This window comes from Mandrillus leucophaeus, unplaced genomic scaffold, assembly GCF_000951045.1.
Source record: "Mandrillus leucophaeus isolate KB7577 unplaced genomic scaffold, Mleu.le_1.0 Scaffold524, whole genome shotgun sequence".
Taxonomy (NCBI): Eukaryota; Metazoa; Chordata; class Mammalia; order Primates; family Cercopithecidae; genus Mandrillus; species Mandrillus leucophaeus.
The window spans coordinates 1677295-1689806 of record NW_012105631.1 but is presented as its reverse complement, the minus strand read 5'-3'; the positions used below and the strand labels follow the sequence as shown (position 1 = coordinate 1689806).

The 12512-nt window shown below is 38.0% G+C and overlaps 1 protein-coding gene across 6 annotated transcripts in view; it reads left to right on the top strand.

Moving 5' to 3' along the window:
• The window catches only part of ESR1 (estrogen receptor 1), a 421968-nt gene that overhangs the window by 325275 nt on the left and 84181 nt on the right, over window positions 1-12512 (top strand). For all 6 annotated transcript variants that reach the window (XM_011996801.1, XM_011996804.1, XM_011996802.1 and 3 more), the window contains one exon: window positions 5573-5711. In XM_011996801.1, the coding sequence (XP_011852191.1) occupies window positions 5573-5711 (139 nt within the window). The remainder of the gene's footprint in view (window positions 1-5572; window positions 5712-12512) is intronic.

Genomic DNA, 12512 nt, shown 5'->3' with positions numbered 1-12512 from the left:
TCACATCCCCTTATTATAGCAGAGCAAAACCAGAATAGTCACAGTGATGGTGATGTAGGGCAGGTTCAAGAGAAAGCTCATGTTCTTCTAGCATTGAGACTCACAATATTTCAAAACAAGTGATTATTTATTCCATTACAGTTTATTTTGGTGATGGATGTTGCATTTATTTTATTTTCTAACAGTAGTACATATTTAGTAAGAGTTGTTTGTGACTTTCTTTATTTAAATGGATTAAACTCATTTTCTTAAGTTTTTTAAATGTTTGTCCTGTTATTGAAGACAGCTTAAAGTGTTACAGAATGGGAATCCTAGCTTTAATGAGTCTGCATATAAAAGAGTCCAAACATTTTATTTTGGAGAAAAGGAAGGTTATTTCAACTGTACTACAGGTACGATAGGGTCCACGATCCATGGTATGGCAATAAGTTACTATTCTTTAGAGAATAAATTGCAAAATATAGGACATGAAGACTGCTTGTTATTTACACAGGAGTCTAGTTCTTCTGATACTATATGTTCTATAAGCTTTCTCCCAGAAATCCAAAGTTTTATTTAGCTTATAGCCATTATTGTGCCACAGTCTCCCTTCCATGATTTATTTTTTCCCATATTGTGCTCTTGTACTAAGTCTTTGGCATTGAAGGGGAAAGAGATGAATTATTCAACTCTTCTTCTATTGAGTAAAAAGCCAATACAGAAAAAAATGCAACAGGCAATTTCATGACTGACATTTTGGAGAACATTGGGGTCATCATATGACTGAAAAAATGATTATCTCTTTTGAAGGTCAGGAAACCAGTATTTTCTCCAGTGAATCTATGGAGGGAACCAACCACCTAGCTTTTTGTAAATAGGACTCCTCAGGGAAATGTTGCTTTTTTCTTTTGTAGTGTTTCTGCTTTAAATCTTCATAGACTGTATCCCATGGAAGCAGGAATATAATGACTATAGCACTTACTTCTTTTCATGTCTCTACTGAAGAGCCACCCTGATTTATCTTTTCCTCCAAGGTAGTGTGGAACTTTACCAGGATTTAGATTATGTTAGTCATTTTGCTTGGAGATCTCTGTACACTTTTCAACATCGTTTCTAGGAGCCTTGCCACACCCAGTAAAGGAGGGTGAGGCTTCAAGAATCTCTTGGCGTGCCAAGGCAAATTAGGCAATTTGTAAGAAGTCCCTAGCAAAGCAGAGTGGAGAAGAGGGCTCAGGATCTCGTGAGGACTGGGGCAGGGAGGTGGACATCCCATGAGCTCCTTTCACAGTCAACACAAAGTTAACATATCTTGGAGGAAAAACTATTACTGTATAATGGAAGGCAGAAGGCAGGAATGTCTGTGCTTGGTGATGATGGAGCGATAAATTTTGCCATAAAAGAGACATGCCTCAATTTTATTAGCTAGATTACTTCCCATACAGGGGGTGAGGAGTGAGGATTCTAAGGCATTTCTCTCTGTTTTCAATATATCCTTTCTGGATTCACTATTACTGGGACTTGTGAATATAGACTAGGGATTAAAACCTGAGTTTGCTTTTTAAAAATTTGTATTTTATTAAATGAGATTTCTGAGCAACTGATTTCACCTAGTCTTATCAAACTATTGTTACTACTTTTTCGATATGCATTCTGTCCCTCCTGTGTGAAGGCCACAGGGCACCTGCCCCCATGTTATTAAGATGGAGGTCCTCAAGTGATGAGGGGATGAGTCACCTCTCACTCACCACCTGCGAGAATATATACCACTGTTACCTCTCCTTATGTCCCGTAGCAGCTGCTACACTCCCACCTTATTATTAGCGACAATTTCTAGTGTTCAAGAGAGAACGGGATTTACTTTTTGAATGCCTCTAAGTTATTATAGCAGGTTCATTTGGAATTGCATATCAGAACATTCTTCCTATTTATCAGGAAAATAAACCAAGGTCTTGAATGTCTATCCATAGTTGGCCCAATATAATTTTGCTTGGGATTTATTACATTATTTTTCTCCATTGGCTATGAACTGAAGGCATCTCATGGTATATTTATTCAATGCTGAAAAGGTAGTTAGAGGCTGTGTGGTAAAGTCAAGACCAGTATATTGGAAGAAAAGAGACACTCCATCTAATAATCTTTCATAGTCTTCACATTCATTGAGAAGGTTAGTTGATAACCTTTCCTGCACACTGTCTCCCAGCCCTGACCCAGGAACTTGCAGAGCACACTGTGCAACAGATGTAGTAACCCTTGTCCGCAAGCAATATGCACAGCTGGGAAAGATAATTAAATAGACTCTTTTTGAGAGGTCTACAACATTTCAACAGAAGGATCGAGCAATCCTGCTGGCCTCCAGCTGAAAACTATTACCAACAGACATACTTCAGACAGATTCCATGATCACCATACTTATGTGGCACAAGTGCTTATGAGGAGCTTCTTTGGCTTCCAAAAGGCCACTAAAACTGTCAGATCGAAATAATACTGGAATTGTAAAGTGGGAATTAAAAATTATAATTCCATTTAACATGTAAAGTTGCCATCAGAAAGCGGGCCTTTGGTTTTCCATATGGATTGGTTACATGGTCAACTGCAGTTCTAACTCATGAGACACCCCCAGATCTCATCCCGTGTGATTCTTTTTGAGGTTTATTTAGGGTGTTAGATAATCTGGGGCAGGTTTCATCATGGGTGGCAATACTACATATAGCAAATGTCATGAGAAGAGAGAAAAAGCCTCCCTTTTGAATGTTAACATTTCTGCAAGTAAGTTTAACTCACAGTATAAGTTTACATTACTATTATGAGACTTAAAAGATTGGGGTGAAATCTTAAAGAATTATGAAATTAAGAAATGAAACCCAGAGGGCTTTCATTTTAAGTACTGATGACTTAAACCAAAACCGGTTTGGCTTATCTGATTAGATCGTGGGTTTTGAGAAAGAGGAGCATTTACTGCTGCATCAGGAGATGTTTCCTCGAGAGCAAGGCCAGCTCCTTTTGACCCAGAACATCCCATAGGTAAATCACTGCACACCGTGGAGATACCTATTCCCTCCCTGCCCCAGCCTCCTGGGGATCTGAAACCAAATCATTGCTTTTTCATCTTTTACTTTTTTCTTATGAGCGAAGCCATCCACTTTCTCATGTTTCCTGATGCCAAGTCCTTCTTTACATGAGTGGAATCCACTCTTTTCAATGGAAAGACACCTGCTCTGAGACAGGCTACACCGTCATGAGCGTTGGCATGGCTGAGTGATGTAGTGGAAGGTGCAATAAATTTAAACTTTAAAAAAGTAATATTTGATGGAATCATGCATCTTGTGCCTACAATGAGTATATGCTGTAGCAGGATTTACAGATATATGCATGATTAATTTGAATACAGTGTAGCAAAATGATCTGTTAGAAAACACATGAGAAGAGGTGCAACATTATTAGTCATTAGGAAAATGCACATAAAACCACCATGCCTGAGTGATGCCTCTGTACATCTATTAAAATGTATAAAATCTAAAAAGACTGACCATACCAAGCATTGGTGAGGATGTAGACCAACTCGTGCTTTCATGTATTGCTGGTGAGAATGTAAATGGTACAACTACTTTGAAAACAGTTTGACAGTTTCTTAAAAAGTTAAAACATCCACCTGGCATACTATATCCAGATATCCTACTCTTACGTATTTAATCAAGAGAATAAAAGCATATATACATACAAAAACTTGTATATAAATTGCTTGTAGTAGCTTTATTTGTAATAGCCAAAAGCTAGAAACAACCCAAATGTCCAATGAAAGCATACATTGTATTTATCTATGGGATATATCCATGCAATGGAATACCACTTGGCAATAAAAAGAACCAACCCCTCATCATACGTGCAACCACATGGATAAGTCTTAAACTAATTATGCTGAGTTAAGATGTCAGACAAAAAGGTAAGACACTGTTAGGAGCTGAATTAGTGTGTTAAAAGTGGCAATGAAAAAGGAGAAAATTATAGCTACCTCAAGATAGAATTGATGAGCTTTGATTATGAAATGATGGTAAGAGAGGGGGCCATAGACTCTGAGGTCTGTCTCTAGCTTTGGTTTCCCTATGTGGATCATTATCTCTTTGTATATAACAATTATCTGAAAGATGGTACTTAAGCATGTAAGAAACGATAAGCTACCTGTTTAATGCTGAGCTTTTGTTACCTCCAAGAACCCCAAGAAGAAACATCCTGTAAGCAGACCATTCATACTTGATTGTTAAAGGAAAACAAAATTCAATTTTGTCTTTTTTATCAACACAAGTATAGCTAGCTAATAAAAGTGTAATATTCGTGAGAGAAAAAGAAAAGAACACACACACACACATACACTCAATGGGATTCCTAGAGCCATTCCCATGGATAAGAGGGAAGGAAGGGTTGAGGGCAAAGAGAGAAGGGAGGGAAATAGACTACGATGGGATATCTTAGGGCAAAAGAATAGGGGACTGATTTGGAAGGCAGCAAACTTTATGGATACTTGATTTATTTAATGTCCCTGTCACTCTGGCACATCTTAGTGTGCATGGTATGTGATTTATTTAGTCACTTGATCCAAATTCTCTAATTAAGTGTAGCTCAGAAGAGATAGTGTCCATTGTGGTCAAGGACACAGGTTTTGGCTTCAACAGACAAATAAGCTCTCTGAGCATCTGTCTTCTCATCTATACAATGGGAATATCAGTTCCTACCTCTTCAGGTTGTTGCATTCATAAATAATTGTGTATAAGAAACATTAGGATTGCTTCTAAGGGCTCAACAAACTTCCTTCTTCTTCTTCCTCTTCTCCTCCTCCTCCTCCTTCTTCTTCTTCCTCCTCCTCTTCCTCTTCTTCCTTTTCCTTTACTCCTTCCTTCTTCCTTCCTCCTTCTCATTAACATTATTAGGTAACCTCAATACTATCAGTAATGATTGGAAAAAGCTTTAATCTCCTAGTTCACCATTAGAAAACAAGAACACATTTTGGTGGTTATTACCTGAAGTAATCATAGTATCACCTTTTTTTTTTCATCTGACTCATTATCCCAAGTGATTTATTTAAATGTGGAGTTTTCTGAGTCTTTCTTTTACATATTACAAAAAATGAGTGTGACTTACGGACAAAGCAAAGAAATAGAAATTTGGTGACTTTCATTCTGCCTGTGCTCCAATTCCTATTTGGTCTAAGACAAGTAATTTAAATTTCTTGCACCTTAGCATCTTCTACTCAAACAGAAATGAGGAACAGTCACAGAGTGCTATGATAACTGTCTAAGTAGAATGCACACAAGTTTTCACACTGAGTATAACTTTATAGAAAGCTAAGTGTGTTACTCAAGTTGGTACATTTATGTAGATGTGACACTATGGCACTAAGAACTTAATGCCACATTGAAACTCACTGAGATAGCTAGATTTTAAAAATAATTACTTGACTTCACTATAAAGTATGTTCGTATTGCATTTACTCTGTCTAGTAGAAAATAGACCTTGTCAGTTCAAATCCCTGTTGCATTAATTTCACCAGTAATGAGTCTTTTTCATTTGAGTCAGCAGGGTTTTTCTTGCTTGTTTTCAGGCTTTGTGGATTTGACCCTCCATGATCAGGTCCACCTTCTAGAATGTGCCTGGCTAGAGATCCTGATGATTGGTCTCGTCTGGCGCTCCATGGAGCACCCAGGGAAGCTCCTGTTTGCTCCTAACTTGCTCTTGGACAGGTAAGTGACCTGGCTGTAGCTTAGGAGAAGCATGTTCTTTACGATCATAGTTCATTCATGAAACTATTTTATTCATCTCTCTGTGAAGCTTCAGAGAACTTTATTATGGGTGCACTGGGGGTGAAGAATGCTAGTCAAATTCACACAAAGCTAAGGATAACTTTCTTCTAGACATCACCTCAGAAGAACTCTAATATTTCTAACACATACACACACACACACACACTCATTATGAATGGTAATTTTCTAACTCCATCTTCAACTTGTGTCATATAAAAATTATAATAACCTCTCTTTAATTAAAATCTATTTTTGCTTCTTGTACATCCAAACCACAATAGTCTGTTCATTTTCTTCTCCAATTTTCCCATCAGTAAAATGAAAAAATTTGACCAGAGTTCTGAAGGTCACGTCCAGGTTGACAAATTCATTTTCATTTTCAAATATGTTACCTTCCTTAACATACCATTGTGGGGTTGCCTTGGAATGTGGGTCCCATTTTTTTTTTTCAGTCATTGCTTAGAGTAATAGAATTTAGATATTACTCAATAGCATCTGCCACTGACAGAGTCTCCACCCTGCACCAGCTGCTATGCTAAACACTTTACATACATCATCTCATTTAATCATCACTGGACTCCTAGGAGACAGGAATGCCATCATCCGTGTTTTACCAGAAAGGAAACTAACTCTCAGAGACATCCTGCTACTTGCAAAAAGGAGAAAGCTCACCAATGGTGGAGACAGAGTTGAAATTCAAGATCTTTCTGGCTCTGGTATGCTCTATTACCTCCTGTCCTGGGCACATGGTCTTCCCACTCTTTCCTGTTCAGTGATGCCTCCTTTGGTCTGCTGCCACAGCATTCTGTTTTCCAGGTAAATCTTGTCTTTGTGGGCTACATAACATTTTGGATGAGAAAGAACCATTTTGTTGTTTCTTGCAATCCTATTTTGCCTCTGTGCTGAGCAGTCTAAGGCTGCCAGGCTGCCCATAGTGCATCTCTGCATGGTCCTTTACTTCAGAGCATTTCACTATATTTCTACACCTGCCAAGCGCCTGGAGCAGAGTTGCAGCAAAATTTATTTAAGTACTGGAGAATTGTACAAGGTGTTGGTTATTGTTTTGTCATTTTGTGTTAACATAGCTTTTGAAAAACAGTGGTGATACAGTTCAAGAAGCAGATTTTGCTGTCTGTGGAATATATTTTGATATCACAATTTCACAAAATTATCAAGAATGGCCACTAGTCTTGTTCCTTAGAACTGTACTCACAATGTATTCTGTCAGCCTTCTAGAAGATGTCTTTACCGTGTTCTATCTTTCCATTTCTTGTTTTCCTTTCCATTTTTTCCTATCTCATTTCTCCTCTCTTTTCCTTTGCTTTCCTCTTTCCTTCTTTCTCCTATCCTCTTAGTTTTTTTGTCCTATAGCAGTGTGGTTTTGTAACCAAGTGATATCAAGTTTGCAGATGAAAATCTTAGACCACACATAATATTTCCCTGCCTACTGCCCGGAGTGTGTCTACCATGTTTAGGTTTCTGGACATTCATAACTCGTTTGCTCCTTGATTTCCATCCTCATCTGTATCTATCTTCTTTTTTAAAATTTAATTCAATTTTTATAACATTGACACAATTGTGCAGATTCATAGGGTATATAGTGATGTTTTGATGCATATAATATGTGGTGGTCATATCTATCTTCTTGAGTACACACTGGCTTGAGGACAGTCATCAAATAATTGCATTTTGAATATGTAAAGGTTTTTGACATTACTGCACCCAACACACTCATATTCCCAATGAGGTGATATGGCCTAGGATTTTATCAGCTACAGCCTTCTCTTTCCTTTCTCTACACTCTAGTGGTAGCTAATTTTCTTTCCTATCTCTCACAGAAGTATGATTGACTAAAAGTTCTCATCTCTATTCATTCATACTTTCTAAAACTTCAGATTGGAAGTTTTAATTCCCTCTAGACCAGGATTTGTCAATCTCTTTACTATTGACATTTTGGGTCAGATCATTCTTTCATTCTTTCTTGGTTGAGGCATTGATATTGTTTGGCTGTGTTCTCATCCAAATCTCAAATTGTAGCTCCCATAATTTCATGTGTCATGGGAGGGACCTGGTGGGAGGTAACTGAAACATGAGGGAAGGTCTTTCCCTTGCTGTTCTCATGATAGTGAATTTCTCATGATATCTGATGGTTTTATAAAGGGGAGTTCCCCTGCACATGCTCTCTCTCTTGCCTGCTGCCATGTAAGATGTGACTTTGCTCCTCCTTCCACCATGATTGTGAGGCTTCCCCAGCCACAAGGAACTGTGAGTCCATTAAACCTTTTTCTTTGTAAATTACCCAGTCTCAGGTATGTCTGTATTAGCAGCTTGAGAACAGACTAATACAAGAGGCTGTATTGTGCATTTTGGGATGTTTAGCAGCATCCCTGGACTTCACCAGCTAGCTGCCAATAGCAACATCCACTTCCTCCAGTTAGAATAACCAACGATGTCTAACTATCTTCTAACTATCATTTCTAACTATCTTCTGTTATGTCAGGGGTGGGAGAGGTAAAATTGTCCCTGGTTGAGAATCACCACTCTATGCTTTCCCAACTCAATGTTCTATAGGCTCCTCAGACACACTATAGTCTAAACTGAACACTTTATCTTCTGCAACAAGTCTGTTTGTTTTGTCTTTTCTTTTCTTTTCTGTCTTGGTGACATCAACACTCACCTAGACACTAAAACTAGAAGCTTTAAGTTACCCATGGATTCTACCTTCTCCCTCACCAAATTATCCAGTTAACTATCTATGAACTGCTTCCAAATCCAGACCTCCCCTCTATCCCCATTCCTCTGCATGGCACAGGTCCTGGTTGTCCCTGCTGCAGATTCCTTGCTTCTGTACCACGGACTCACTTTCTTGGTCCTGCTACTCCTTCTTTCAGTCCATTTCCCATAGTGCTGCTGGAGAAGGCACAGCTTTCTAAGGCACAGCTGTGATCATGATACTTCCTGACTCACCTTTCAGTGGCTCAATTCTTAACACAGAGAAACCCCGTCTCTACTAAAAATACAAAATTAGCCGGTCATGGTGGTGCATGCCTGTAATTCCAGCTGCTTGAGAGGCTGAGGTAGGAGAATCACTTGAACCTGGGAGGCGGAGGTTGTGGTGAGCTGAAATTGTGCCATTGCCCTCCAGCCTGGATGAAACTCCATCTCAAAAAAAAAAAAAAAAAGAAAGAAAGAAAAAAAGAAAATACTGTCTGTGTAGACTTCTTATCCTAATAATCATGAATCTCTATAACAAGTGTCTAAAACACAAATTTCTGAAGAGTCATAGGTGACCCAGTGAGCTTTTGTCCAGGCTAAAAACACCTGGTGGCTGAATTCAGAACTTCACACATTTGAATTTCTCTTCCATTGCTTCCTAGAGACCCTCCACCATTGCGGTTCCTTATCAGAATCATATCTACCTATAAGGCTCATTTCATGTGCCGTCTTTTTATAAAATCTTCCTTCAAACTTTCTCCTCTTCAGCCTTTATATATAAAAGGCTTTTCTTTCTTTTCCAAGTTCCTATTGTAGTTGGTTTTCTTTTCTCTTTATTATTTTCATTCCACCATATTAGTTATGATTGGATGTCTTATCTTCCCTACTAGCTCATAAATTTCTTGTGGTCAAAAACCAGATCTTGCTCATCTTATGTGATCTCCAGTTTACAAAGTCTTGCACGATACCCAACGAATGTTTGTTAATTGCACAGGTCAAGGTCACCCAGGTGGCTTGTGGTCAAATCAAAATAATCTACATCTTCTGATAGTCATGGCAGCTGTTACTTCCATCCAACTCACTTCTTGTGCATTGCTACTCATCAATTTCTGGCTTATTCCTTTAAAAACATTGCAGAAATACATATCTATGTGTTTTGGAAAGATTTTCTTAATCTATAAGTGCATTTGGCATGTGCTTATATGTCTGCTTATATGCCACCGACTTGTTATGCAACTTTGAAATGGGGAAAAGCAAAGACTCTTATCTTTACCATAACCAAACCCTTTATGAAGCAAAATCCTTAAGGTCTCACTACAGGTTAGAATAATTAGATGATATGATTTGGTTGTGTTCCTACCCAAATCTCACCTTGAATTGTAATAATCCCCAGGTGTCAAGGGTGGGGCCAGGTGGAGATAATTGAATCATGTTTTCCCCATACTGTTAGTGTGGTAGTGAATAAGTTTCATGAGATCTGATGGTTTTATAAATGGGAGTCCCCCTGCACAAGCTCTTTTGCCTGCCGCCATGTAAGATGTGACTTTGCTCCTCCTTGCCTTCTGCCATGATTATGAGGCCTCCCCAGCCATGTGAAACTCTGAGTCAATTAAACCTCTTTCTTTTATATATTACCCAGTCTCAAGTATGGCTTTATTAGCAGCATGAGAACAAACTAATACGTTAGGTATATGTTAATGATAAGGAATGTGTATAAATACATATATATTTATATTTAAATATAATTAATATTTACAAATAACATAAGATATTAAAATATGATCTATAATTTTAAAAATTATCTACTTTTCTAATCATTAACATGCACTAAATATTATTAAATTTCAATATTATTTAATTACCATCTTGGTGTTTGAGGATAGCCACTTTTGATGGCATTGATAGATGCATTAACAGTAAAACATTGTGACCAGCAGCCCATCTGAGATTTTATACATGTAGAAGATAGCTTCTGAGTGACAGCTGAAAACACTATTTATGTCTTTGCCCTACAGGTTCCTAACCCCTTTAATAAAATAGAGCTCTCTGATGCACATGACACACGGGTCTTCCTTTTGCTCTTGTCCCATCACATTGTACATAGTAAACATTTTAGTAACAAATGGTAGATACTTGTAACTTTCAAAGCTAAGTGATTGACAGCTGAGAGGCAGATGATGGTAATTTCATCATTTTTCTCATATCTCAGGCATTGTGATGCTACCTCTGGAAGGTCTGCAAGATCAACTGCCTCCATAGGCTATTTTCATATGCGTAGAAATAGGGGAGAAAGATAGCTTGAAGTCAGTAGGAGCCCTGCAACCAATGGATTACCAATGTTGCTAACTGAAGCCTGGATTTCATCTTCAGTTGTTGTAATGATGTCTTGTTCTCTCAAATCTTTGCAAATCTAGGCATTTATAAGACTATCTTGTAAGTCCCTTACAATACCATGAGGATGCTAGAATTTATCCTAGTCTTTCCTTGTAATTGCTTAAATGTTAGTATTGGCAAATGGGGTTTGGTGATTATAGGAGTAAAAAAAACCTGCTGCCATCCCACATTTGTGAGCAGAGGATATATTTCCTGTCTTGTGTCCATTTAAAAAGGATGATTGCTTGATTGGCTTCCTGATGACAACCCATGATACACTGATTCTGTTAGTTTGTAACTTTCCTAGTAGTCATATACTTATAGGCCAATTTTATCCTTGCCATGCTTAGCCTACTCACAGTTTCCAGTTCTTCTCTGTATCCTGCAGCACTGAGTTCCAAACACTTAATGTAGTCATCTCTTCCTGTCAAAACCAAGAAATAAAGGTTATTATAAGGTATAAATAAAGAACCCAGTGATTTCTCTTGGGGTGTGTGTGTCCATGTGTGTGTATATTTTACAAGAGGAAAGTTAAAGATACTAAGAATGCCTGTGAAAGTAATCAGGAAATGGAGAAAACTTGTTTTCCATTCTAGCACCTAATCCTTTGGTGTGTTTTGGCATTAGAAAACACAAAATATGTCCTCTGTGTCTACTAGGAATGCCTCTCTTCATTTAGCCCTGCTTGAATGCTTATGATGGAAAAATATAGACTGAAAACAGGAGCAAAAGTGTTCATCCTACTCATTCCTTGTGGGGTCTCTGCTTTCAAAGAGATGTTAGAGATGTTAGTAAATGGTGTTAGAAGAAACAATGCAAATTGTCAGTTTGGTGAGACGATTCAGTTTCTAAGGAGCTGTTTTACTGGCGCCATCCATGCTAACAAATTCTGAGAAATATTTGCGGATTTCTCAGTGAAGCCAAAGCACTCTCTTTTGACTCCTATTTACTCTCAGAGAAAAAAAACTATTCATCCATTTGAAAAGCAGGGACCAATTCAACAAGCAGAATATTCCCTCTACTAAGCCTTTGGCCAGAGAGTTGTTGCTCTAGTTCTTTCCATCACTCCTGCATGAGGAGGCTCTGCCTGCAGGAAATAGTATTGGACAACAGAAAGTTCTTTTACTTGTAGGCATAAAATAGGAATAAATTCTCCTCCTTAAGAGAAAAACAGGTTGCTGCATCAGAAAGAACATTTGCCTCTTCTACTAAATAGCAGACTGTTTTCTGATGATAAACTCATTTTAAATAGAAAAAAAGTCATTCTCTACAAACAAGAACATTTTCATTTTAGGTTGTTTATTGTAAATATTTCAGAAAAAAACATGCAAATAAAAATGTGCCCCCCAAAATATAATAAATGCTTCCAGTAACATATTTGTCAGCTATCTTTTTCTCCATGTAAAACTTAAGGTAAATTCTTGGCAGATTTTTTTTTTTTTTTTTTTTTTTTTGGAGGGGGTTCCCCCCTCCTTCCCAGTCTGGAAGATCTCAGCTCACTGCAAGCTCCGCCTCCCGGGTTCACGCCATTCTCCTGCCTCAGCCTCCCGAGTAGCTGGGACTACAGGCGCCCTCTTGGCAGATTTTTTACTTGGAAAAATAAAACAAAAAAGTTCTGAAATGAGTTGAATTCATCCACATATGTTTTTGGGG